Here is a 27366-nt window from a genome sequence, read left to right as displayed (position 1 = left end):
ATTATGGAATACTGTGACGCTGATCCTGAGCCCCCGTTCAGAAGACGTTGCTGGATCCGTGACTCTCATCTGTCAGTGTTCACGTCGCTCACATCAGGCCTGCACCTCCCAAAAGTATCTTTGTTTAACTACTAATGCCAGTGAGAATTTAGTTGGACGCCATTGCGTGATGTCGCTGCGTGATGCAATCGCATGATGTCATCGCTGTTCGTGAAGCCTGACAATCTGCAGGCGATCTTTTTGAACTAAGTGCTTCCAACAAGGCAGCCATCGTCGTGCGCTTTTTTTTTTTTTTGCAGAAGTCTGAGCAGTGTGATAGCCGGTATGTCATCTATGCACGGCTTTTTGGATTACTCATTGAAGGTCTCCAAGGTGAAACTTCTAAATTTGATACAAACACATTCAAGCCTTTGTCTGCTGAAGAAGAGAGATGGAAAGAGAGAGAGACAGAGAGAGAGAGAGAGACAGAGAGAGAGAGAGAGAGTGATGACACAGAGACAGACAGACAGGAAGAAAGACATTTTGAGTTACGATGATGTATGTTTATTAATCTTGTGGGCCTCCCATCAGACCCAAAATAACTTGCACATCTCCCCCACAAGGGCACTGCTGCTTATGCAGGACTGAAAGTCCCGGTGTCTCGCGCTGCTTAGGGAATAACTGCACTGTGTTCTGGAATTAGCCCAGCGCAGACGCCGTGTGTGAGTGTTACTGTCCTGTCTGCTGGCGCTATGCTGAGCGCCTATATAATGCGACCTGGAATCAACACGGCTCATAAATGGTAAAAATTGAGCTAAAACCGCAGAAGGCTGTTGATGTGCTAAATTTCCGCTCATAATTTATAATTTATAATTTATAATTAGTTGATAATTAGTCCAGAAGCCAAAGGGGACCCCAGTGCACATGTAAATAGTGGAGCTATATCATGGCAATTCAAGCACACACATATGCTAACACACACACACACACACACACACACACACACACACACAGGAGAGGCAGGAAGAGCAGTGGCACTGCCTGGTCTTTCATAACCGTTCTAGAGTAGTGGCAGATGGTGTTGGTGGAGGGGGTGATCTGCCTGTGTTCCAGTCCCCACATTACACACTCCTGCTGGCCATATACTTGCCCTCCTCATGCCCCCATGCCTGTCTCCGCTCCGCACAGCACCACGGCAGTACTGGACCTGCTGTGTGCACCCGCTCTCTCTCTCTCTCTCTCTCTCTCCCACACACACACACACACGCAGTCACGCCCTCATATGCTTGCACGCACTTTATGTATGAACAGACACAAAAACGGACACATTTGCCCACGCACACTGACAACCGGACACAGACGTGCCTACATGCAGACAGTTGCACAAACACACACGCACACAGACACACACACATATGCGCACACACACAAACACACACACACGCACACACACATGCGCACGCACACACACACATGCGCATGCATACACACACACACACACACACACAAACACACATATGCACATGCATGCACACACACACACACATATGTACATGCACACACACACAAACACACACATATGCACATGCATACACACACACACACACACACAGCCTAACCACTCATATGCTCAACACTATTATCTATGCCAATTTCATTTGATTAGTAGTCATTTAAAGGGGGCTGCACACGCACCAAACCCCGAGCTGCACCAGGGGAAAAGAATGAGAGGTCACTCTCACTCCAAAGCTGCTGAAATGCAGCGGAGTGCATCACTATACAGGAGGTGCTCCCTCCTCTCCAAAGGTAAGGCTTTTTCTCCTCTCCTTTCAAAAGCATAACAAAGTTCAAAATGCTGACAAATGCTATTGGAAACGCTGCTTTGGACAGGTTATATAGTGCACATGCAAATAAAACAGCAACAGCTAAAAAAGAATCTTTTGGCACCTTCAGCACGTTCAGTTACGTTTGCATTAGAGCAGAAGCATATTAAAATGCAGGCCCTCCATGCAAAATAGACATGTCTGTAATTAATGCGGAGGGGCACGAGAGAGAAAGTAAATGCTTTTATATGTGACGTAGCGTTTGGTAAACAGAGCTTGTCTGTTAACCAGCAGGGTGCGTGTTGTGGTTTGTGGTGGTTAGCTGGGCGGGTGGGGCCGGGAGTCCGTGCCGTGGGCCATGCTGTAATTATGAGGGCACTTGGGAGGGCGGCGGCTTTAATAAAACATCAGTATTCCAGCTAGTGGTGAGTGGCGGGGGACTCTCAGTTTGCAGCGTGTTGCCCGTCCCGAATCCCAATCCTCCCATCAGCCTCAACGCAGCCGGACACTGTGCAGGTCATCCCTCTAACACAGGGGGAGACACCTGCCGAGACGGTCAGGACCGGCCACGGCTAGTCTTGGCCCTGTGTGTGCGTGTGTGTGTGTGTGACAGTGAAAGCAAACGTCTGACCCTGGATGTCTGCCCCATCACACACTGCGGTGTCTTTAGCCGTGTCCCCGGAGCCCCCTGCCTGCGGCGAATAGCTGAGGTCAGGCCGGACGGCCCCCGAGGGCCGGACGCGTGCTTCTATTTGATTCGTGCGCGTTAAGAACTCGGGCCCTCTCTGCTGACTAGGCGCTGGCGGCCCCAGAGAGGTACTGACTCCTGACCTGGTGTTCAGCGCTACTGTGGCCCCTGTCCTGCTGTCAGACTAACCAGGTGGGATGTGCATCCCACCTCGCTTTGCCGGCAGGAAGTGTTCATTTAATATGGCCAATAGAAATCAAACTGCTTCAGGGTGGTGTTTTCAATTAGTGTGGCTTTCTATAAGGTGATACACTCAATAAGAGTAGCTTTATACTTTATATATATGTATATTGCTGTTGTCTGAAAGGCATCTTTCTGTGCTGTGATGTATTTATCTATTTATCTGACAAACTGATAGGTGCCAGAGTAGCTCTTTGACATCATGCACTCTGGCTAAAAGTCTAAATGTCTTTTTAAAAAGTCTCGATTTCTTGGTTATTAGGTTAAAAAAACAAACAAAATACAAGCATCCTCCTTTTTTTGGAGATAACAGCAACAATACTGGAATGAATAATTGCACTTGTATTCTAAACTCAAAACTGCTACGTTAGCTACCTGCTCGCAGCTAAAACGGACCAAACCTCCCAGGCAAATTTGATCTATTGTATCATTCCAGGACCTAAAGCTACTGAAGATGCACACGCAGTGTGATCATAGTCTGTGGGGAGATTTTTTTCCCCTGCCATCATCCTAACCCTCCATGTCCTGGCACCACTGCCCACGCCACAAAAACGGCGCTCGCCACACATCCTACCCACAAGAACAAATCAAAGGCACACCAGACCTTTTCTTTCCCACTCTCATTTGCTTTTTTTTCTTCAGGAGACAGTGTGAAAGAATTCCTCAGATATGGGTCTGTCAGAACATCCATACGTACACATCTAAACCAAGTTCTACAAACCAGAGTGGGACCGTTTATTTCACTTGGAGCTTCTTTGGGAGTTCAAATGATTTGGCCCCACCCGCGTTAATACGCGATGAGTGGGCTGTTCTGCTGGGTGATGTTTAGCATCATAACTTTACTCCTGCCGCCTGTCCTCCGTAGCCTGTGAGTGCGCATACATTAGCGCTCTGCCTTCCCTCTGAAGTTTCACCTTCACGTCTGTTTGCTGTCCACTGAGAAGACAGCACCAGAAATATTGTCTTTTATTCTTCTACAGTATATATATATATATATATATATATATATATATATATATATATATATATATATAAATTCTATATTTCATATATATATATATATATATATATAGGAAATATAGAATCTTTGTATACATTACTTTACTAAAAGTAAGTGGGGAAATGCCAGTCAATAGAAATTTGTTGTCTTTCTGATGTCCAATAAAATATTTAGCAGGAAAGAGAGTCTATGAGTCGGATCCACAGAGCACAGTCCAGTTAGGACAATTTAGAAAGAAGAAGGCCCACAGTAATGTGTCTGACCCAGGGGAAGTTCTCTGTTGCGTCGCCCGGCAGAGACAGGATCTGTTTCGCTCTAATTCCACTGGTGATTGATGGTGGTAATAGAGTGCCATATTCTCCCCTGAGGTGGCATGAGGCGACGGGATTAAATGCGATTACCGCTGTGCTAAATCAGTCATTAACGTATATGGGCCAGCATGCCAGGCTAGCAGCGCCACGCGCCCAGCTCCTTAAACCGGAGCCTCTTCTCGTCTAAGGGTGCTGTCGTAAGTCACCGGGCCAGGCCGTGGAAACGCCCGGTGTTGCTGCTGCTTACGTGCATGGCAGCCCTTGTCCTTGACAGACCAAGTCGACCGATGGAGTACATGAATGGTTTTGATTTCTGACGGGTAATTAAGTACGTTTAACTGGAAGCGCTGAGTTGTCATTTCTCTGGGTGGTTCTCATGATCATCAGAGGTTTTGAACGTTTAGGTGGACTTTGGTTGCTCATAACACTGCTCAAAATCATCAGTGTCGAAAGCAAATGGCAAAAAAAACAAAACAAAATTGAACCACCCTCTTGTTAAATGGTTAACAGTCAGTTCATGACCTTAGCATGATCACCCTTCCTCTTGCTTAGGGATCTGATTCTCCCACGTTGCACAAGAGACACAGCAGGTGTAGGCAAGGGAATCATTTGTTAACCTCTACATAATATTAATGTATGCAGTATAAAACTGTTCCCCACCCCGGGTCTGCTCCGCACCTCCCTCTCCTGTACCCAGGTGCTGGCCAACATCAACCTGCATAGTTCAGGCGCTGAAACTTCAACCACGAATAGCTTCAGAACGCGGGCAGGTGCCGGGGCCGATTAATCATTAAACACCGCGTTATTGTAAAAAGCGTGACTGCTAGGAGCTCTCGGCATGGCAGGAGGCGCTCTGCTGAAGGCGAAAAACTCAATCGTTTTAGATCTATTTTTGAATAGCGATTGAATGCACTGCTGCTAAATATTTCATAGGAGAAAAGTGGCCGGGTCACGGTGAGGGAGACCAAAAAAAGGGCCAATTTATTGAACCCATGGTAGGAGATAGATACATGAAACCATAACAGGAAGCAGCAGTAAGCCCTGTCCTTGAGGAGGAGGATGGAGTTGTGGGGGTGACGTTCGAGGTGGAGTTGGTGTTGGGGCGGGGGGGGGATAGTGATGCTATCGGGGCATATAACATATCCCGTTTCTGCTGAACTAGAAACAGCAAAAGGTTGAATCAGTGCAATATCATCCATTACGTCAAGTGTACAAGCTCTAAAGGCAACAGTATCGGTTGTGGGCATCTTTACTGATAGCATGGGGGGCAGAAATGTAAGCTATTGGACTATCTTCAGTTTGTACTCAGTTATAGCTACCTCAGCATCGGATGCGGTTTTGGCGGTACCAAAAATTGTTGCCACCGTCACCGGTGATGTCATGGGAGCAACTGCTGTGTCATGTCCGTCTGTGGGTTCAGCCAGAGAAGCTGCACGTGATCCCAGTTTGTGGGCTCCCATGGCCCCCTCATTGGTGGAGTAACCAGTGGTATTGCTCAGGTGACGGGTGCAGTCCCAAACACCAACACGGGCAGCTACGTCATCACTGAATGCAATTTTTCCACTCGGACACTGGTGAAGCACGGCCGACTGGTGTTTCTCTTACGGCTGCAACTCCGGTGGAAACAGATGGAACTGTTTTAGCAACTGATGCAAAAAACTGCAGTTATAAATAAAGCTCTCTCAAATGGTGCAGTCTCCTCAGCAATGGGTACTGTTGCTCCAGCAAATGATGTGCTCAGTCTGGAAGATGATGTGTTCACTTCAGCATCTGATGCTGCTGCTATGCCAATTAATTCTCATACTCCAACAACTGATGCAGTCGCTCCAGCAACTAATGCATGGACCAGTGAGCCAACTGATGGGGTTGCCCTTACAGGTGATGTTGTTGCTGTACCAACAGATGCATTGACACAGGCTCTCGACACTGACGTTCCAGGGCCCAGTGCTGCTCTAGCAATTGATCCAGTGATGCCTATTAATAAAATACCTTCAGCTGCCATCAGTACAGCAACTCCAATAAGCATCCCAGTAATTCCTGAGACGTTGGCACCTCAGTCTCCTGATGCCCCTATACCTAAAGCACCATTACCCAACAGTCCTCCATTGAAAGCTTTTGTGCCTGACGATTGTGCTCCTGAAGCTCCTGAACCTGAAGCTCCTCCTTTTCATGTTGCCCCTCCCCCTGAATCTCCTGCACCTGAAGCTCCTCCTTGCCCCTCCTCCTTGCCCCTACTCCTGAAGCTCCTGAACCTGAAGCTCCTCCTTTTCATGCTGCCCCTCCTCCTGAAGCTCCTGAACCTGAAGCTCCTCCTTTTCATGTTGCCCCTCCTCCTGAAGCTCCTGCACCTGAAGCTCCTCTGTTTCATGATGCCCCTCCTCCTGAAGCTCCTGAACCTGAAGCTCCTTCCACTAGCGCTGCTACTCCTCCTGAAGCTCCTGAACCTGAAGCTCCTTCCACTAGCGCTGCTACTCCTCCTGAAGCTCCTGAACCTGAAGGTCCACTTACCGTCGGTGCTCTTTCGGCTCCTTCCGTGGAACCTTCTGCACTCGAATCCCTGTAACATAAAACTCCAGCACCTAAAAACTCCACACAGTGGTGCTCCTTCTACTATAGCTGCTCCTCCTCCCAAAGCTTCCTCTCCTCCTGCTTCTCCTTCTATCCCTGAATGGGGCTAGAGGAAGGGAAAACACAAAACACCACCTACTGGTGGAAAAGAGGAGCCAGGTCCTTGCTAAAAGGAGATGCAGGTACAAAGAGGTGACAGGCACACCCTGTTAATACAGCACTCACACACTGTAGTATCCGCAGATATGGTGTTATGAAAGGCTATTAACAACCTGTGATTCCAGTATGGATTAAGTCTGATGTTTCATCAAAGCTCTGATCTTTTACTGGTGTGCACAGAATCTGGAAATGCTGAAAGGTTCAGTGAAGCTTGGAAAGAGATGACAGGCCAAAGGGGAAAGGAAAGAAAATTAGAAAGATCGTGACAAGAAAGGTATCAAAACTTTGTAAAGGGTAGCCTCTGTGATTCTGTGTGTGTGTAGAATCGCTGTTCTAATCTGAAGGTTTTATGGCAGGCCATGTTCGTAGACGACCCCAAGTAACTCTGTTATAGTTCCACTCATTTTCCAGTTCAGCCTTCCAAATTGCACTGATTCAGACTCGCTCTGGCAAATAAACCGCTCTCTTTATGGGCGAACCCATCCATCGATGAGACTTAGAAAGTGAATTGGGTAGCGGGGTGTGCTTGGATGTTACCAAATCCATATACAAAAGTTCTATATCACAATTTCGATGCTTGATTTGGCGTGTACTCGGAGCTTTGAGAGCGTCAACACTCTTTGTGACTTCACACAAAAGAGTGATAATGTAATGTTTTTTTCGTCAATACTCTGACTGATGTAAGTCAGATTAATGATACTTGATCTAATTCCAAAGTCATTCAAAGGCTTTTGACCACTGGTGGGGAAAAATCTCATCTGATGAGGATCACAAATGTCGGCTTTGAAGGTAAGACCATACTAGAAGGGAATAAGACCCTTGTTTGGTTTAAAGACAGTTACAAAGTGAAATGTAAAGTATACTGTAACTTACAAAGGCATTATTAGGGTGTCATTTTTGTTCTCTTGTTCTGAATACTATATGGAAACTGTGGAAAAATCGCCCTTTAAACAGCTACATCTTCCCAATTCTGTTTGTCTCTTCATCTCTTGTCTTATTTCTGTGCTTGCATGCTCTGGTTTTCTTTTGCACTTAAGGTGAGCAGACATTGGGTTACTGTGGTTGCAAGAAAAGCATTTCCCTGTACAGTCGTCCTACAGTTAAAAAAAATGTTTGTATTTTCAGCCAGAAGAGTTTATGTTTTCTGTCTCGCAAAAGACGGAACGCTGTCTGTGAGACATCGCTCGGTCCCTTTGCCTGTTATAGGCAGTAATTGAGTATTTATATTTCATTAGCTGCTCTTGCCCCGATCCCACTGCTTGGAGGACAACGTCACAGCAGGGTCCTCATGCATTGCCGGCATCTTTAAAACATGACATCAATTATTCATCACCTCAGAGCACCAAAACACCAAAGGATTGAATATGATGGCTTACTAAATAACTCGGCTAATAACAGCTAAAACTCCCTGTTATTATTATTTGAATTTAGAGTGTTTGTTGTGTTCTTCTGAAAAATGTAATTATATATCTTCAACGATTATTGTTTAATTAAAAAGTATGGTAACACCTAAAAACAAGTTTCAATTAATGATTAAAAAATAGCATACAAAATTTACATAATCATAATGATATCACAGTGTAGTCTATGGACTAAGGACACAATTTTGCTCTTCTGATAATAAATGTGGGACTAAATCTAGAAAGCCAGATTTGACACGAGGTCTGTGCTTAGTGTTTCAGTCTAGTGATGCTCCTGACCCCTTGGTCCTCTTGGTCCCTATAAGCATGGCCTCTGGACTAACACCTCTCTTCTTTCTTCTCTGTTAGACTGTGAGTGCTATGGTCACTCTAACCGCTGCAGCTATATTGACTTTATCAACATTGTGACCTGTGTGAGCTGCAAACACAACACTAGAGGGCAGAACTGCCAGCACTGTCGCCTTGGATACTTCCGGAATGCTTCCGCTGAGCTGGACGATGAGAATGTGTGTATAGGTCAGTCAGAATTGCCTCCTCACGTTTACCCACAATAGACCTCCCATGTTTACTTAAGTACCTATTCTACTCTCTGTGAGTTCTGTCCAGTGAAAAAACTGTCCAGTGGAACTGAATATCGATTTGAGAGAGAAACACCTACTTCCTCACTGAAAAACCTTCATCTCCAAAGTCTGAAAGCTTCTGTATACCAGAAGCCAGAAACCTCATAATATATCAATCAGTTGTGTATCATATTTTCCATTCACTTCCTTGGCCACCTTTCCCAGTCTTTTAAAGCACATGTACGACTAATTCTAGCTTAGAATAAAAATTCTAGGCTTTCTATGAAACAGATGTTCAGTACAGTGTGTGATAATGGATTTCCTGGGAAGACTATTGTGGAGTTTTGTGACTTCAAAAATGTTTACCTCTTGGCCATAGTGTTAATTAGGTGAACAGATCATTCTAATTAATTTTCATTCATTCCAAAAAGTAATGAAACATATTCTTAATGTCGTGCCAAGTCATCCGTTGATCATCTCTTCACTGGTACAGAACTAGTACTATAGCTCATCAGCGCTATTGAACTGCACAGTGATGCAGTGACCTCTGCTGGACAGAATACACATTACAGTTCATTAAAAGAGCAAAGCGCCCGGTAATAGCTATACAATAGCTGCACGGCAAACGCTGACGCAGCGTCAGAAGCGACCTGAATGTAGTTAGAGCTTCAGTCATATCGCTGAGCTAGCGCGTACCTACGTGCAGAGAAAACACTGCACGATAGACGTCTGAAAAGTTCAATTAACGTCAACTAATGTTGCAACAGATTCCGGTATATAATTAGGCCAACCGGGAAGAAGCGGGAACAAGAGCGTTGTTGTAAATGAATGCTATGAGCCCACTTATTTGCTTTTTTGCTCTGTGTATGGCTAACGCCAGCAACACTGTCTTGCGGTGCTTATTTCTGCAGCCTCTGGGCGTTGACTAGTGTGTAGGCAGATTGAGAGTTGATGGCGTCTAATCAGATTAAAAAGCCTAAACCTTTTTATTAAAAAAAAAAAAAATGTTTTAACGAGATAACTAAAAATAAAACAGGAAATACATAGGAAGAGTTTTGATAAACTTCTCAGCCCTTGAATATGTTACTTCAGGTAATGAGATGTCTAAAAGAAACCACTGTGTGAGTCTGTGAGAACAACTTTGTTCAACTCATTGCTTTGGAACAGGTGTTCCCACATCCTTGACTAGGCTACACACACACACACACACACACACACACACACACACACACACACACCTGCTTGGGTTAATCTGCTGATGAAGATGGAATGAAATCAGGTGTCCTGGGTCCTGCATATAGGCTACAGTTAAAGTTTAAGGATGGCAAAAGTTAGAAAGCCTACCAGCACGACTTTAAATGTAAACTTTAAACACACACACAACACAACACACAGCTCATGGTATTTACCACAAAAAGAAATCTTACTATCCATTTCAGTGAAAAACAGCAAGACAGTTTAAAAGTCTAGACAGTTAACGGGGACGTTTTTCAAATTTGGAAAGTGGGCTAATCTTGGCTGCTTCTTCCCCAGAGTGCAATTGCAACCAGCTGGGCTCCTTGCATGCCCGCTGTAACGAGACAGGTTTCTGCCAGTGTCGAGAGGGCGCTACGGGGCAGAAGTGTGAGGACTGCCAGCCCGGGTACAACTGGAAGCAAGGCTGCGTCCGTAAGTTGCCCAGGTTGCCGACAGTAAATTCAGATCCGGATTAGCGGCTATTTCCAAGGAGAAACTGAAGACACAGTTTTAGCCGAGTATAGATTGGTATGTTTTGGCTTTATGGAATACTGTGCCGAAATGCAGGAGGGTTATGCGCCCCATTTCTAGTGTTTACTAGGGGAACCAGTAGCATGAACACTGCAGGGAGTGCATGGGGTGTTTGTTCCTTTTATCTCCAGTGTTGTTTGACCCTAGACTGACTGAAGCAATTGTCATCTTTAAACGCTCAGAGCATCTGTCATTCACTCTCTCTCTCCTAGTGAATGTGTGCGATGATGAGCTGCTGCTCTGCGAGAACGGAGGCACGTGTCTGCAGAACCAGAAGTGCGTGTGCCCGCCTAACTTCAAGGGCGTTTTATGCGAGGAGGCTCTCTGCGAGGGCGAGGTGGGTTGCAACGGCACCAACGTCCCCTACCTCAGCCTCCTGAGCGCCGTGCTCTGCTTCCTCGCCCACTGTCTCCTCCACACCAGCGCCTAGTCGCTGCCTTGACCCTGCGCGGAGTCCCTCTTGCCCACAGGACCGTACCAGGCAGACGGAGGCGGAGTTTGTAGCCCCCGACGCAGTGCGCGGGCCTTCTGGGGCAGCTGCGGCGTGTTTCCAGGGCGACAGGCAGTCTGAGGTCACTGAGCCCTTCACACGGATGAGAAGCGGCTTGTCTGTCTCCTCATATCACAGTTTGCCTGGGCAAAGAGAACTATAAACCAAAAGACAAAAAAAAAAAAAAAAAAAAAAGACAAAGAAAAAAGAAACCAAAAAAAGACAGAAAAAAAACCCCAACCTACAGTCTAAAGAAAAGTGTAAAGAGAAAGAAGACACGTATATAAGTACCTTTTTGTTCTCTTTGTTCCTGTTGTAGTTCTCAGTTGATGCTCACCTAGGGGTAGACACTACACTGAGCCAGCTTGTCTTCTGCAGTGGATACCACAGATCATAGTCATGCCAAGGGTCTCTATTCTCACACTCTTCTAACTTTGCTGCATTCTACTTTGCTGTTGGAAAACGTTCCACTCAATTGATGTGAATAGGCAAGCCTGACAAAATGGTGTTAAATGGCTGTAAAGCAAGAATGGATGTCGATGTAGTTTGTGTTTGAGATAACGTTTATCTAAATGGGATACAGAAAGAGATGAGTATATATTGCCCAAATAATTAAAAAAACTCTATCTGTCTATCAGAAAGAAAAATATAAATTACTGTATATTAATATTATTTGAATATTTTTTGTAGAAATTATTTTTGTTTCTAAGCAAATGTTACCGTTATAAATGAGTCTTTTATTGAGGTGCATACTGTAGTAATCACTTCAGAGAGTTTATTTCTGATGCTTTGGAATACTTCCACGTACACAGGTAAAGCATATAAAGAAAAATAAAAACTCAACAGTCCAACACAGTATGGAGCTTTAATGCCTTCTGCCAGCCAGAAGCCAGCATGCAGAGGGCATGTCAGCACGGTCCTGTCTAACTGCTCAAAAACTTTATTCAATCCAGCTATCAGTGATTCAATGATGCAAGAAGCGTTGTATTAAAATAAATAAAACCTACAAAAAATAAAATATAACCAAAGCACATTACCAGGGAATTAAGCTTTCTGACTTCTTTATTCATATTAGTAAATTAACAGAATAAGAGTCATTTAGAAGATGGGCCCTGACATAAGAAATGAACCAGATGCTTGATTGAAAGGGTCGTAGTGCAATAGTCATGTTATCAACACGGCATTATAAACAGGACACGTGACACAGTGTTCATCCCAGTCAATGTGACTTTACAGTAGCCAGTCATAAATTGGACTGTGAAAGCTCACTGCGCGTGAGTGACGCATCTGCAGAGTCGAGCTGTTCTTCTGCTCTATAGCAGTGGCATATGTGCAGTTGCTTGCGTGCCGTGGGAACCTGTCCTGTTTCACACCTCTACAGGCTTTGCTTCTGGGCTGTCCTGATCGTGACAGGAGAAACCAGCTGACTGACACTGTACTGTCAGCAATCCAAAGAATAAAATCTGACAATCAGAAAGCACACACAAAGTGGTGAACGCTCATTCTTTACGCCATACTCCAGCACTGCTGTTGTTTACAGCACCAGGTCCAAACTGGTATCTGTCAATCATTGGAAAGCTACCTAAACATTTCGGTTATTATCATGTATTAACTGTTAAATGGCGAAAAATTTCTGTCCATTAAGTAAATACATTTGGAAATCTATTAATTGCTACTAAAAGTTTTTTTTTTTTTTTTTTCCTAAACATGACTATTTTAACACCTGTGTTCTGACCTGTGATCCCAGACACACCTTAAACCTGCATTTGAGCTCTTGATTAATGGAAGATCACTGATTTTGCTTTAAAATGAAAAGCAAGGTAGAACAAATCTCTAGAATCCCAGATACAGAGCCAGACCTGCTGATCTAGTAGAATGCACCAAACCACCTGCATATATGTGTGTGTGTGTGTGTGTGTGTGTGTGTGTGAGAGAGAGAACATGTTTTCAATAAGCATTGCTAATCCCAGGTGAGGCCATTTGTCTCGCCTAGTTGGTAGTCAGTAATAAAATATGCATGTATGTATGCATAAATCAAACAGAAATCAAGATAGCTTTCCACTAAGCACAGGAATGGAAGAGGACATTCTTACATAGAGACTAACAGCACAGCTGTACTGAAGTTTAATTACAGTGTAATAGGCTACTTGGCGCTAGCTAATTAGTAGTCCACACTGCACTAATAACGTTAGATGTTTGCATTTATTTTAGTTAAGTAAAGTTAATTTATTCCTGTATTGTAATGAATTTTGGAGAAAATCCATGCAAATCTAAACCTGTGGCAGATTAAATCAATTCAGCAATTTTTATTTATTTATTCATTTGGTATAAATCTAAAGGAATGATTTGGTTTGCAAGATGACATTTCGTATCCTGTACAAGCGTTGATGGCACTGTCGCTTTAAGACGGGTGCTAACGTCACAAACCTGCGACAAAGGCCCGAGTAACGCGGACATTGGCTTTGTAAACTCGGAGACATTTTTAAGCCACTCGACCATCCTTACACGAGCCACGGGCCGCAAAGCTGAAGCATGCGCCGCGCGTTTAGCTCACGGTGGCTCATCTCGAGCGTGTCCCTGACGGTCGGCGCCGGGATCGGCGTTGCGCTGGCAGCAGCGTCCGACGCGCGCGGGTCACCCCCAATCCCGGGCGGGCTCCTGCACCGCGTGCCGATCATTCCAGTGCCGAGCGTGCACGCGGCGTCGGAGCTCGCGCCGTACCCACGGGGTCCGTCAACGCCGAGCAGGTCCGCGGCGGCGGCGAAATACGGGCTCCCCTCGCTTCCCCATGTAACGTCGCGGGAGGGCTACGTCATGTCCTACGACCCCAGAAACAGGACCGCCGCGTGGGTGATCGAGCGGCTGAACGCGGAGACCGTGCGCGGCGCGTCGGAGCGAGGGGCGTGCGCGTTCCGAGAGGACGACTCGGTGCACGCGTACCACCGGGCCAGGAACGCCGATTACAGGGGGAGTGGCTTCGACAGGGGCCACCTGGCCGCCGCGGCCAATCACAAATGGAGCCAGAAGGCTATGGACGACACCTTCTACCTGAGTAACGTGGCGCCGCAGGTGAGGGGCAGACGCCCGCCTGCAGCTCGGCACGCTTGTGTGTGAACGTCACGGTCCATTTGGGGCATGTCTCCTCTGCATCTGTTGGCTGAACTGCGGTCTGGTCCTTTTTGTGCAGAATCCACACCTAAACCAGAATGCGTGGAACAATCTAGAGAAGCACTGTCGCGCCCTCACCAAGCACTACGAGAACGTGTTCGTGTGCTCGGGACCCCTCTATCTGCCCAGGTGAGCGGCACCTGCTGCCGGTGTCGTCGGCCTCGCACAGGCAGAGGTGCACGCACACGCACGCTTTCAGATGTGAGGTTTCGATTGGTGTCTACAGAGAAGTGTTGGTTTGACTCAGAAAACGTTTAAAACAAAACATGGCAAAGTAGCATGTCCTCGTGCAATATAACATTTTATAACACGTTATAACTTTTTTTTTCCAATCTCGAAATTACATCCTTGGTCTAATGCTAGCAAATATGTATTTTGAAAGCCGATGCATGCTGTATATTTTACGGGATACAAAAAACAAAACAAAAAAAACTCGCATTCTTAACACTGAAATAGGCGACTTCAGGAGAAGAAAGGCAGGAATAATTCCAGAGCTGAGTCTCTGCTGTATTTCACCATTAACAGCTGAAACCTTTTTACACCAACGCCTAGCACACGTTTCCCCTCCAGAGAATACGTTCATGCTGAAACAGTAAAATTGTTAACAATTATCGCATTATGCAAACGAGGTGACGTCGACTGGAGCTTGCTAACTTTCATTCATTAACTTTCTCATTGTTAGCTCCAGGAGCGGAGGTTTGAAAAGGGTTGTGTAATGGCACATTTGAAATAGGCAGTACGCCTTTAACCATTATGTCCATCACTGTTGGAGAAGGTGGCCTGCTTGTTCTATAATCTCACAAGAATGCCTGAAGAGTAGCAGAGTAACAGTACACCTCGGGTGACTTGTCTCCACGCTGGAAGACGCATGCAAACAGACAGGCCACGGGACTCTTCTGACTGGGTCCAGCTGGGTTTTGCTTGACTCATTTTGGGCCCATTTAGGGTTTAGCCGTCACAGTTTTCTCAACCTTAATTTTCCTTATCTCTTTGACGTATATGCCCCATGTTCTGCAATAAACAGATATAAAATATCCATTTTTAGATTTATCTTTTGTGTGCACCAATTCGGTCCCGAGAGGTGCGAACGCGCAGTTCTTCATCCCACGCTCGGTTTTCCTCAGGCAGGAGCCTGACGGGAAGATGTACGTGAAGTATCAGGTTATCGGGAAGAGCCACGTGGCGGTGCCGACTCACTTCTTCAAGGTGGTGATCCTGGAGACGCAGCGCGGCGGGGTGGAGTTGCGTCCCTACGTCATGCCCAATGCGCCGGTGGATGACAAGATCCCGCTGGAGCGCTTCCTCGTTCCCATTGAGAGCATCGAGAGAGCGTCGGGCCTGCTGTTCGTGCCCAACATTCTGCACAACACCAGCAGCCTGCAGGCCATTACTGCCCATGCATGACGAACTGCCCGCACACAACAGACACGGGGCTCGCGGGGGAGACGTGGAAGTCAAGCTTTAGTTATTTACTGGCAGCACACCGTTTCAGTTCCTGTGCGATTGCTTTTAGTCTGAAACTTTGAAATGATTGCACTTAATGCCGACGAAAAATCATACACTGAATGACGACTAAGGGGTGTAAGGTTTACTGCGCGAGTTTTCCTAACGGACACGTACGTCAGTAGCACAGTACGCAGCCCAAGTCAGGCGTTGTCGCTTGAGAGAAAGATACATAGTCAAGGTGTACTAATGGGAGCAAAACCTTTGTGAAAAATTACACTGTAATTAATATATTTAATCGAAATCTGTCGATTGTGCTATACTACTGTTATAATAAAGAGAAAAAAAGGTTTACAAAAAGGCTTTGTACGGTTTATATGGAACTAGTGTTGGGGATTTCTCATTTATTTAGGTCAACTTACAGTACAACCTATAGTAGGTGTAGCAAAGCAGAGAACTAGTAAGCACAAGGATAAAATAACACAAAGAGCATCCTGTTAGCAACCTTAAGATTTACATTTACGCTGTCCCAACACCTTTTACACCTTTATTTGCCACCAGTAACAGCCTGTTTATACTTGACCATTACAGTTCAGCAAAAATGTTTTTCTGCTTGATATGTTTGTTGACTCAAATGTAGTAACGCTGACAGACGTCAGCTTGTCATCTCTTTCCAGATATAGTCTACCTTAATTTAACAACCCGCAGCAACTAGAAACATAGGACGAATTTGGTCGGTTTATTAATTTGCCTAGTTTTATTTATTTATCTATAATCAACATATGAGGAAAAGTAAAACCAGACCATCATACAATTTCATTTCTCCATCACTTTACATAAAACAACGCATGTTATTATTCACGGATTGGTGCCCGTTCTTGCATAACTTTACCACTAGGTGGCACTCAAGGCGTTTCGGTCTCCAAACTCTTGAGATTTTAAGGTCGACCAAGTGATGTTTTCACTGTTCTTAAATGGACTTGTAATGAGGACCGATCCCTGTTTTGTTTCATAATTTTCTACAAATAATAATTTTTTTATGGGCAGTGTTGCAATGTAACAAATAACAATGGCAGAACCTTGAAATAGCTAAATAAAACTTTAATAATTCTAGTGGTATTTGTACATTAATTGCACATAACATTCTCTTGAACACAAATTACTCCATATATTGTTTTTTTTTATATTGATGTATTTACATAAAGCAAACCTGCAATCATTTTTAAACATACATACAAAAGGATCTGGGGGATATTAGAAAAAACAGTTATTTTTTAAATTTTTATTTATCTTTTCTTCATTTTAGTTTTTTTGCATGCCATAAAGTTGGAGAGGGAGAAGTAGATTCCCTATTGCCTGATTTTGTGCAGTAAAACAAATGCATCTGAACACAGCAGCACTGCGTCCAAAACAAGGTGGCAGAATTGTATCAGTGTAATACCGGAGCTGTGTAGTACTATTGCCAACAACAGGTAAGTAGGAGAGAGGACGTTCTTGTGCAATGGTTTATATATATTATATATAACACAATTCATATTCTCTGTAAACAAAATATTTGAGTATTGAGTTTAATAGATCAATGTTGCATGGACGCTTAATGGAAGGAATCCTTTAAGAGCGCTCGTTGGCGCGTTAATCTGAGTCCCGCAGTTCTGAGGATCCTGTCTGTGCGTCCGAAACGTCAACTACAGGATATACAGCATTCACGCTTCAACAAGCACTCTCAAGAGCGGGACAGGCAGACAAAACACACGGAAATAAATAAATGATCTGGACATAATTTAAAGCATAAATAAAAACATTCACAATTACAATTTGGGCAAAGAAAAAAAAAATCAAAACGTGAAGGCTGGAAACACCTGTCGGATATGGAGAATCAACCTACCAGATATAAAGATTTCACCCAAAACAAATACGTAGAGCTTTTACTCGCAAACATTTTCTCCCTCGGCCAACTTATTAATTTTTTTAAAGTGCCCCAAACTACCAGTCTTAAAACCAACGTCTATATAAACCCGCGTAAATCCAAAGGCGGCAGGAGATGCGTTACGACAGATTTCCTGGGCACCGTGGGAGAAGAGCGTCCACCCCTTGGCAGAGACGGATCGCGCTGTCTTCCACCAGAGGGCGCCGTTCCCCACGCCCCCCCCCCCTGTACTGTCTAACGTGTCTAAGTGTGGACAGTCAGAGGTGCAGGTTTTGGTTAGGAAGTGCATTCTACTGCTAGAAAGTGCATAGACACTGATGCGCTACGGATTTTTTTGTTTTGTTTTTTCGGGAGAAATTTTTAAAAGGCTCCTGACGCCTGCTTCCGTTTTACACGAGAAGAGCAGGCGGCGTTGGAAAGATCTACCCACGCCATGGACCAGTTTGAGACGTGGCCTGTGGACGAAGAACACCTGTACAAGGTCGCAGGTGGACAGTCAGCTCCGTCATGCCTAGAAGCAGTACCTGAACGTACAGGTGTGGCTTGACAGTTTACGTTTAATGCAGCACGGCAGAATTGAACACAGGGGGGGGGGGGGGGGGGGGGGCAGGGGCAGAAATATACACTGTACATAAGACTTTTCCCTTCCTCTCTCAAGAGACAATAAAAAAAGAGCGAATGTTCTATGTACATAAATGAGGCGACCCACCTCTAAGCAGACTAGTATGTACACACATACAAGGTATGAAACAAACCGCAGCGTGGAATTCTCCTTACCATAAAGATCTCTCCTTACCGTGAACGGTTCCGTACGCAGGAGAGGTTGTTACCGATAGCCCTGCTGTGAGACATGCAAATAAGGTTTTACGTAAGAAAAGAACAATGTTTACATGAAATGTATCATAAAGGAACAAGTTTTCTTTTTTTTGGTCGTGGTCAACCAGAAAATCTGTCACGTAGAAACACTTATAAAAAGTGCCTTGACAAATAATAATATAGGTTTGTATTACTGTCATGCTGCTAAGTACAACCTTTAAATGTGAAATGAAAAGCAAATGCGCAGTTTAGCAACGCCGGATGGAGCTGGGTTGGGTCTGGTCAGACTGAGAGTGAGAAGAAGTGGATCTGCAGGGAGACCCATTCAGTTCGACATCTTTGCTTAGCTTGTGAGTCTAAAATCACACACAATGCAACAAAGCATACAAGCGACATCATGTGTACTTTAAAAACAAACAAAAAACAGTCAGTGCAGTATCAAAATCTCAGGGACGCAGTTTTCTGGTTATTTGTACTTCACTGAATTTACCGTCGAGTCTACTAACAACCAATCAAATTCGTCCATCCGAGTGCTTATGAAATCCAAATCCGATGATTTAACGTTTCACTCTCAACGACCGCAGACATCTTCAGGAGCGAGTTTGTAATGGCGTGAAGGACGCTGGAGCCGGAACGCACGATTGCTCTCCACGGTTGGCGTTACCCATAGCCCTTTGGGGTGTCGTCAGGGCCCCACTAGCAGTTGCTGCTGCTGCGAAACTCGCCGTTCTCCGTGATCTGCAGCTTGCTGGGATTGGTGGGCGAGATGCCGTTCCGCGTCTGCATGCTGTAGCGCTCCTTCAGCTGCGACAGGGCACTCATCAGGCGAGCGTTGGCAGCGTCCAGAGACGCTATGCGCTTCTCCTGGGGGGGGTACATTTGTTGGCAAGGCTTAGAAACACATCACCGGTACCCGTACTGAAAACTAAATTATCGTGTGGTTATTATAAGCAGAAATTGTCAGAAAAGAACCAGAAGCACTGAAAACCTAATGACTGTATGATGAGTTCACAAAAAGCAGAGCAATATAATCACAACAGAGCCAAAGTACGCAACGAGACAAGCAAATAAAAATCCACACAAATGTAATTAGTTACCACTACAGTTTAAATATCTTAGTGTGTGAATATGGCTATCGTAAAGGAACACGTCCATGGTGATTTTCTTTTGACCACTTGGGGGTGCTATTGTCTCAAAAATAACGATTTCTTGTGGCCAATAAAACGCAGCCTCAGGCTGTGTTCACGGTACATGCTTTTATGCTGGCCTCTGATTTTTGGCTAGATTCTACACAATTCATGTGTGCAAGTGACCCATGTCTGGTGCAGAAAAGCTTCTTTCTTTAAAGGTTCTGCACACGCGTTTACCAAGACCACACATTACATTTATGGCATTTAGCTGACGCTTTTATCCAAAGCGACTTACAGTTATGACTAAGTACAACTTGAGCAATTGAGGGTCTTGCTCGGGGGCCGAACAGTGGCAAATGGCATTAGTGGGGCTTGTACCGTGGGGCAACCTTTTGTTTACTAGTGAAGTAACTTAACCCCTGAGCTACCACTGCCCCACATGGTCATGTGAATACCCACAACAAATATATGTCAGTGCAAAGCGGAAGTGAAGTGTTTTTAACATGAGGACTGTCTGCAGGGGTTGGTAGGTTTCAGTAGCGGTTATGGCGAGACAACAGTGAAACGTGAACGGCAGAGCTGGTGGCACGATCTGACCAGATAACTAACGAATTTCAAGGGTTTTTAAAGGGGAAAAATAACAACTGAGTTTTATACTGACCAGCTATCGCCAGATTAGATATCTCTGACCGAGGGCCACTTTTATTCATTTATTTAAAAATAGCTTCTTCTGCCACCCCCATAATATACACATTCCACTGTGAGTTTATAAGATGGTGTTTATTTTTTGTTTCCTTATCCATTGGCCCCCCCTCCTCCCTTTAGAGGACTATCATCACGATATCCGCTCACATTTCACTGGACTATTAAGGCAGAGTTCTAGAGACCTATGAAATGCAGGTGTGGGGTGTAGGGTGTAGCCATTAGGGTGGTGCTGCACATTCATGCTAGAACATTACAGAAGAAGGGAATCAGCTCTTAAGATATAAGGGGGGGGGGAACAGGTTTTTAAAGCTTTTGTGTTTCTCGGTTCTGCTTTTCCAAAGTCACGTGATCAGTCAGAAGGTTAAGCCAGATGTTTTGTTCTATTTTTCCAGTAGTAGTATGTTCTTTTTGGCGAGAATTACTGATATTAATTAATTAAGGTGGCCGGTGATGGGTTCTGAGTGTGTTTGAATCTCAGCTCGCCTGTGACCACCGGCCAGAAATCCAGAGTGTGAGGACAGGACCAGAAAGTGTGTTAAATAATCATCCTTTGGGCAGTGTGGGCAGGCATTACGGTTACTGAATCCCATACGAGCAGTTTATTAGTCATCAAGTGTGTTCTGTGAAGGAATTTTTGCACGTAAAAAATATCACTGCATACGTTTCGTCAGTTGATGTCAGATTGTTGAACTTCAGTGTCTGCTGTCCTCCGCTCAGCTGGAAGTGACAGATGCTATAAGTTTGCATATTTGCGATAAGATATTTCTTTTTCTGTTGTTTAAGGCAGGTGGCTGCAGATAGCACACGTTTTGATGTGAACTGTCTTCTTTATAGATTCTCTGTCATCTGTATTTTTCCTTAAGGGTATCGAAGGTATTGAGTGAGCCATTATTAAAAACATTATTAAACAGTTCTCTTTGGCTCTGTGCGGAAAAATGAAACACCATTTTTTGCTGATTAAAGACAGGACTGTTCCATATTGGAAGTATATCAGATGGGGAAAATGTGTAATTACCTGTTCTCTGCCAGGCAGTGACGGTGGGATTAATACTGTGGTGTTTATAGCAGTGATGTTCTATGCTTGTCTCCAACAGGAATGTTTTTAACTCTTGGGTTAATGAATCTTTTACCAAGGTGTGTTTGACTTGTTTAGCCAACGTCTGATATACAGTAACTGATGTGACAAAAAATAATATTAGATATTTGGAGCCCCTAATTATCTAAGCTCTATAGCTCAAATTTCATTTGGAAAAAAAGAAACACTTAGTGTGTGCATACTGCTTAGAAGTAAAAAAACACAAAACAAAAAAAACACAGATGTATATCACATTTAGGCAAAACAAACAAACAAAAGAAGAGTACCCCCTCCACCCTGCAGTGACCGGAGCTTCTGCGCCTACTTAATGACACGCCATGCATCCAAGTCATGTGCTGAAGGCTGACGGCTACGTGGTGTTCACCTGAGCTTCAATGATCTTTTGTTTGGAGTCAACGATGGACTGCATTTCTGCATGGTCCTTCTTCAGCTCCTCCTCCACGGACATTAACCTGCAACGGCCCGGAGTGAAACGCTTTACTCAACAGCTGTCCCAGATGGGAGAGGAAGCCAAGGCAAATTCATGTAACACAGTCTTAACTGATCAAACTTTAATACCAGAAGCTTTAATTAGGCTGGGCTAGAAAACCAAAGCTCTCACGCTGATCTGAAGCTTGAGGCAAACTGCAGAATTTAACCACAATAATCTGATCCTGAATAATTTGATTTGGTCTAAGATGCTGGGTAGAGTCTCTGTGGACGCGTGGACCTTTTGAACAGGAAGTAGGAAAGACTTTACTTGCTGTGGGGCGTTCTGCTCTTCGCCTGTCTGTCTGAGCGGAGGAGGTGGAGGTGTGTGGCCGTGGGGCTAATGGTGGGCAGGGGAGGGGCTTGTTGCGTGTGTGTGTGTGTGTGTGTGTGTGGGGGTAACGGCTGGGGGGTGTCGACCTTCACCTGGTGATGATGCTCTTCATCTGTAGTTCCTTGTCCTCCTGCTGCCGGCGCAGACGCTCCTCTGTGTCCTCCAGGCGCGCCTGGTACTCCAGGAGCATTTTGTGCATGTGATCATCCTGACCCTGCAGGCGCGTCTCGTACTCCTCCAGACGCTTCAGGGACAGACGCAGACGCTCCTGCAGCACAGTTATCTCCTGCTGATACTGTGGGAAGGGGGGAACGGGAGAGGGAGAGAGAGATAGAGAGACAAAAGGAGGAAGTGAGTGAGTAGTGCACACGTAGGGGAACCATAAGTCTGTGGACATAAAACTCCTGAATCAGGCCAAGATGTGGGACAGGACGAAACCACGGTAACAGAGGACATCAGGGACAGAGCCCCATTTCTGAAAGTTCCCAAAGTCATCTGGCCTCAAGGTCATTCACTTTAATAGAGCGAGACTGTAAACAGTCCCATTTGGAAAAAGCTACCTGTGAAAACCCCAACTTAGACTCTCGCAACCCTGGAGGTGGCATGGCAGAGCGCACACTAATCTTGGCTCTGCTAGAGACAGGAAACTCTGTATTAACAGAGGAAAGACAGCAAAAACTGAAAGCGTAAACTGAAATGCCACGTGGTTTTAGAGTAAAAGTACATGTCTGTGTCAGTCTGAATGTCTGCTGTCGCCTCTGAGGTTGAGGACATGCACATAGTTGAGGTGGCCCACGTCACATACTACGTGGTGAGGAAGGTCTGGGGGACCAGGGTGGGCCATACTGGGCCTCAGCTCACATGAGTCTCTGGGCTGATGTACAGAAGCCCCAGTAAAACTGAGATTCTGTTCTTCCCAGGTACTCCCAACCTTTACCATGACCTCACTGTTTCCTTTGAGAACTCCCTGGTATCACTATCTGAAGCTGCCTGTAGCCTGGGCATAACTTTGGACAACCAGTTGTCGTTCTCAACTCATGTTTCTAATCTAACCCGGTTTTGCAGATTTCTCCTTTGTAACATACGAAGGATTCGGCCCTTTCTCTCACAGGGAGCTACCCAGGTGCTTGTGCAGTCTCTTGTGATCTCAAAGCTAGACTACTGCAACTCGCTACTTGCTGGTCTTCCTCTAAGAGCCATCAAACCTATACAACTTGTCCAGAATGCAGCAGCACGACTGGCCTTCAATCTTCTGAAGTTCACACGTCACTCCACTGCTGCGCTCCCTTCATTGTCTTCCAGTAGCTGCATGCATCAGATTTAAAACCTTGATGCTTGCCTACAAAGCCAAAAATGGACCAGCCACTCCATACATGAGGTCAACGGTCAAGCCCGATCCGTATCTCGAGTACTTCAAACCTCAATTACGGCTCGGCTTGAAATACCTTGCTTCAGGTCTTATGGACGACAAGCATGGAGACTATTTTCTGTCCTGCTCCAAGATGGTGGAATGAATTCCCACTTGCTGTCTGGACAGCAGAGTCCCTTGCAGTCTTCAAATGCAGACTGAAGACCCATCTATTTGTGGAATATTTAAAGGACAACTGGCACTGCTCCCATATTGAGTGATTAAATTAGTACTTATTGTAGGGTTTTGTTTATTACACTGATGTTGTCTAGCAAACTCTAGCACTTGTTGTTTATTACTTATCATTGTCTAAGATAGACAATGAAGATTATATATTTTGTACTTCTAGGCATCAGCACTGATCCCTGTATTCTACAGTAATCTAGATAATTGGTATGTTTAATTGTAACCTACTGTACCGTACTAGGATGTATTCTATGAGTAAATGACAAAGCACTGGATAAGCGCGTCTGCTAAATGCCGTAAATGTGAATGGGCCGGAGTCCCTGGGCCTCCAGCCGTCTGGAACAGCCCTGTTCTTAGCAGACCCACTTAGTTTTCATCCGTCTCTCTCTCTCTCTCTCTCTCTCTCTCTCTCTCTCTCTCTCTCTCTCTCTCTCTCTCTCTCTCTCGCTCTCTCTCTCTCTCTCTCTCTCTCTCTCTCTCTCTCTCTCTCCTCCCCAATGTCACGGTTGGCTCCTCCTGGTGTCCTGTCTCTGTGCTAGCCCTGTCTGGTGTCTTTGTTCTTCTTCGCTTCTTGGTTCCATTTGTTCCACCCCTTGTTTGAGTTTCTCTGCCTTTCATTAGTTACACCTGTTATTATTTCTCCCTGCTAGTGTATATAAACCCTGTGTTTGCTGTATCTCATTGTTACTGTATATAAACCCTGTGTTTGCTGTTTCTCCTAATTAGTGTATATAAACCCTGTGTTTGCTGTATCTCATTGTTAGTGTATATAAACCCTGTGTTTGCTGTTTCTCCTAGTTAGTGTATATAAACCCTGTGTTTGCTGTATCTCATTGTTAGTGTATATAAACCCTGTGTTTGCTGTATCTCATTGTTAGTGTATATAAACCCTGTGTTTGCTGTGTCTCCTAGTTAGTGTATATAAACCCTGTGTTTGCTGTATCTCATTGTTAGTGTATATAAACCCTGTGTTTGCTGTGTCTCCTAGTTAGTGTATATAAACCCTGTGTTTGCTGTATCTCATTGTTAGTGTATATAAACCCTGTGTTTGCTGTGTCTCCTAGTTAGTGTATATAAACCCTGTGTTTGCTGTGTCTCCTTGTTAGTGTATATAAACCCTGTGTTTGCTGTGTCTCCTTGTTAGTGTATATAAACCCTATGTTTGCTATGTCTCTTTGTTAGTGTATATAAACCCTGTGTTTGCTGTGTCTCCTTGTTAGTGTATGTTAACCCTGTGTTTGCTGTGTCTCCTTGCTGTCATTGTTAGTCCAAACCTCTGTTTGCCATAGCCTGCCTTGTGCTTTTCTTAGCCTATGTCGTTTTCTACTCTTTTTGCCTGTGTTTATTGTTCTGACCTTTGTCATGTTCTCTGTTCTAGCCCGTGTTCTGTGTTGTATGTTTCTATTTTTCCCTGATTTTTGTATCCTGGACCTCTCCGTGTTGGCTCACTAACCCTGGACCGTTCTATCCTATTTTCTGTCCTGGCTCCAAGATGGTGGAATGAAGTCTCGCTTGCTGTCCAGACAGCAGAGTCCCTTGCAGTCTTCAAACGCAGACTGAAGACCCATCTATTTGCAGAATATTTAAAGGACAACTGACACTGCTCCCTTATTGACTGACTAATTTAGTACTTATTGTAGGGCACCGTTTTTTAACAAACTCTAGCACTTATTGTTTATAGCATTTCATTGTTTAAGATAGACCTTATGTATTTTGCACTTCTAGGTATCAGCATTCATCCCTGCATTCTACAGTATTCTAGTTCATTGGTATGTTTGATTCTAACCTACTATACTGTACTAGGATATATTCTATGAGTAAATGACAAAGCACTTTTGTAAGTCGCTCTGGATAAGAGCGTCTGCTAAATGCCGTAAATGTAAATGTAAATGTATCCTCCCTGATTTGGGATCTGCCAAATCTCGCTCTTCTCAGCGTTTCCATTTGTCTTGTGTTCGCTGCACGTTTCACTCTGACTGAAGAGGCACAGTGGGGGAATCAAAATTCCGGTCTGCTCCATCTCTGCTGGTCCTCCCGTTCTTTGCGTTCCTCCTCTAAACGAGGTCTGTCTGTCTTCAAGTCCTAAACTCCCTACCGGTAAACCGGCTAATGCCAGGGCTCTGAAGCCTTTGTGCTATTTCTGACAATAAAATAAACATTCAGAAACCCGCTGGTGTAGTGAACACAAATCCGCTCTAGCTGACATCAGCACTGCCTTGTGTGATGTCTTTTGCTCACATCACACACTGACACACAGAGTTCCGTGGCAAGACTGACTTTGCATCCTGTAAGATTTAGCGAGTTCAGTGTCGCAAGTGTGACGGGACATGACGGGACAATGTATCGTGCACGTCCAGCTGACATGGCGGCTGGCCAAAGATTAGTCGTCTTAAACGAGTGGTGAAGGTGGCATGAGGCCACGCCCCCTTGTCTCCAGCACTGACTACATGGTCTGCTCACAGCTGTTTGGCACAGGAACAGGAAGTGACTGCATATGATCTAGCACAGCTGACAGGAAGTGACTGCATATGAGCTAGCACCACTGACAGGAAGTGACTGCATATGATCTAGCACAGCTGACAGGAAGTGACTGCATATGATCTAGCACAGCTGACAGGAAGTGACTGCATATGATCTAGCACAGCTGACAGGAAGTGACTGCATATGAGCTAGCACCGCTGACAGGAAGTGACTGCATATGATCTAGCACAGCTGACAGGAAGGGACTGCATATTAGCTAGCACCGCTGACAGGAAGGGACTGCATATTAGCTAGCACCGCTGACAGGAAGGGACTGCATATGAGCTAGCACCGCTGACAGGAAGGGACTGCATATGAGCTAGCACCGCTGCGGTTTACGGCACACTGCTGTTTGCTCCCCTGATGGCACTGTGGTGTTTCACCTCCACGAGCGTGCTGAAGTTTTACCTTCTCGGCCTGCGTGAGCTCCTCCTTGGCTGGGAGGTCCTCCCTGTGTTTGGAATCTGGGTCACTTCCCTCCTGCTCCAGATACTGCACATTCATATTTAGCAACCAGGCAGCGGTGCGGTCCAGGGCAACGGGATTCACTGGGGATGGGGCCTGGTTGAATCCCATACACCCCCCCCCCCCCCCACACACACACACACACGTCAGCTAGCTGGCAGAGGACAAGAGTATCATAATTTGATGAGTAAACAGTAAACAGTAAACGTAAACAGTAAAATATTTGGAGGGAAACAAGAAAATACCAGGCATTTTCAATCTTTTTTCAATTTTTTTGGGGTGTGGGTTACAAAGGGCATTCAAATGACGCGGCACTACACTTTGATCGTTTACGAGTCTCCACTAGGAATAAGCTGGATAGGGTTATATTTTGGACTGTTCTCTCAAGCTACAGTGAGGCCAAGCACGAACCCTGCAGAACTTATCCGCCTCACTGCACTACCACTGCACTACTTGTGTGATTAACATTTTGCTTGTTTGCTTTCTTTAACTACTTGGCGCAGCTCTCTGGCACGTCCATGCGGACACTGGTCCACGTGTAGCAGGCTGAGATATCGGATGTCACCTTAAAAACTTCTCAAGGTGACGAGAGCCCTCTGAGCCAGCTGGGAAATGACTGATACATTTTTAAAGATGATTCATTTCGTTGGTGCCGAGACGAACGGTTTGGACAGTCATTTAATCACAAGGCCGG

The 27366-nt window shown here is 45.0% G+C and overlaps 3 protein-coding genes and 1 long non-coding RNA gene across 16 annotated transcripts in view; 2 read left to right on the top strand and 2 right to left on the bottom strand.

Annotated features, from left to right (window-relative positions):
- The window catches only part of ntng2a (netrin g2a), a 45367-nt gene extending 33510 nt beyond the window's left edge, over window positions 1–11857 (top strand). For 3 of the 5 annotated variants that reach the window (XM_035521973.2, XM_035521972.2, XM_035521974.2), the window contains 3 exons: window positions 8538–8705; window positions 10283–10417; window positions 10729–11857. In XM_035521973.2, the coding sequence (XP_035377866.1) occupies window positions 8538–8705; window positions 10283–10417; window positions 10729–10946 (521 nt within the window). In that variant the 3' untranslated portion in view covers window positions 10947–11857. The remainder of the gene's footprint in view (window positions 1–8537; window positions 8706–10282; window positions 10418–10728) is intronic. The other 2 variants (XM_081707836.1, XM_081707837.1) reach the window with 1 other exon arrangement.
- A 193-nt stretch (window positions 11858–12050) lies between these two features.
- On the bottom strand, window positions 12051–13566 carry LOC113577369 (uncharacterized). Its single transcript, XR_003410621.3, has 2 exons — window positions 13434–13566; window positions 12051–12469 (listed from the first exon to the last, which is right to left on the bottom strand). It is a non-coding gene; the product is annotated as an uncharacterized LOC113577369 (long non-coding RNA).
- endog (endonuclease G) lies at window positions 13539–16730 on the top strand. 2 transcript variants are annotated; one of them, XM_027009979.3, is made up of 3 exons: window positions 13539–14075; window positions 14194–14303; window positions 15299–16730. In XM_027009979.3, exons 1-3 carry the CDS (start codon window positions 13539–13541, stop codon window positions 15576–15578), a joined length of 927 nt encoding a protein of 308 aa, XP_026865780.2. In that variant the 3' UTR covers window positions 15579–16730. The 2 variants fall into 2 exon arrangements, with proteins under 2 accessions (XP_026865780.2, XP_026865779.2); XM_027009978.3 differs by having other exon boundaries at window positions 15254–16730.
- Window positions 16731–18144: 1414 nt separating this feature from the next.
- Window positions 18145–27366, bottom strand: part of dab2ipa (DAB2 interacting protein a) — a 70542-nt gene continuing 61320 nt past the window's right edge. For 6 of the 8 annotated variants that reach the window (XM_035521837.2, XM_035521839.2, XM_035521836.2 and 3 more), the window contains 4 exons: window positions 26616–26768; window positions 22186–22388; window positions 21656–21743; window positions 18145–19224 (listed from right to left, as the gene is read on the bottom strand). In XM_035521837.2, the coding sequence (XP_035377730.2) occupies window positions 19057–19224; window positions 21656–21743; window positions 22186–22388; window positions 26616–26768 (612 nt within the window). In that variant the 3' untranslated portion in view covers window positions 18145–19056. The remainder of the gene's footprint in view (window positions 19225–21655; window positions 21744–22185; window positions 22389–26615; window positions 26769–27366) is intronic. The other 2 variants (XM_081707833.1, XM_081707834.1) reach the window with 2 other exon arrangements.

Source organism: Electrophorus electricus, chromosome 25 (genome assembly GCF_041902795.1).
Source record: "Electrophorus electricus isolate QZ-2024a chromosome 25, ASM4190279v1, whole genome shotgun sequence".
In the NCBI taxonomy this organism is placed as follows: domain Eukaryota; kingdom Metazoa; phylum Chordata; class Actinopteri; order Gymnotiformes; family Gymnotidae; genus Electrophorus; species Electrophorus electricus.
This window is presented reverse-complemented; position numbering and strand designations above follow the sequence as displayed.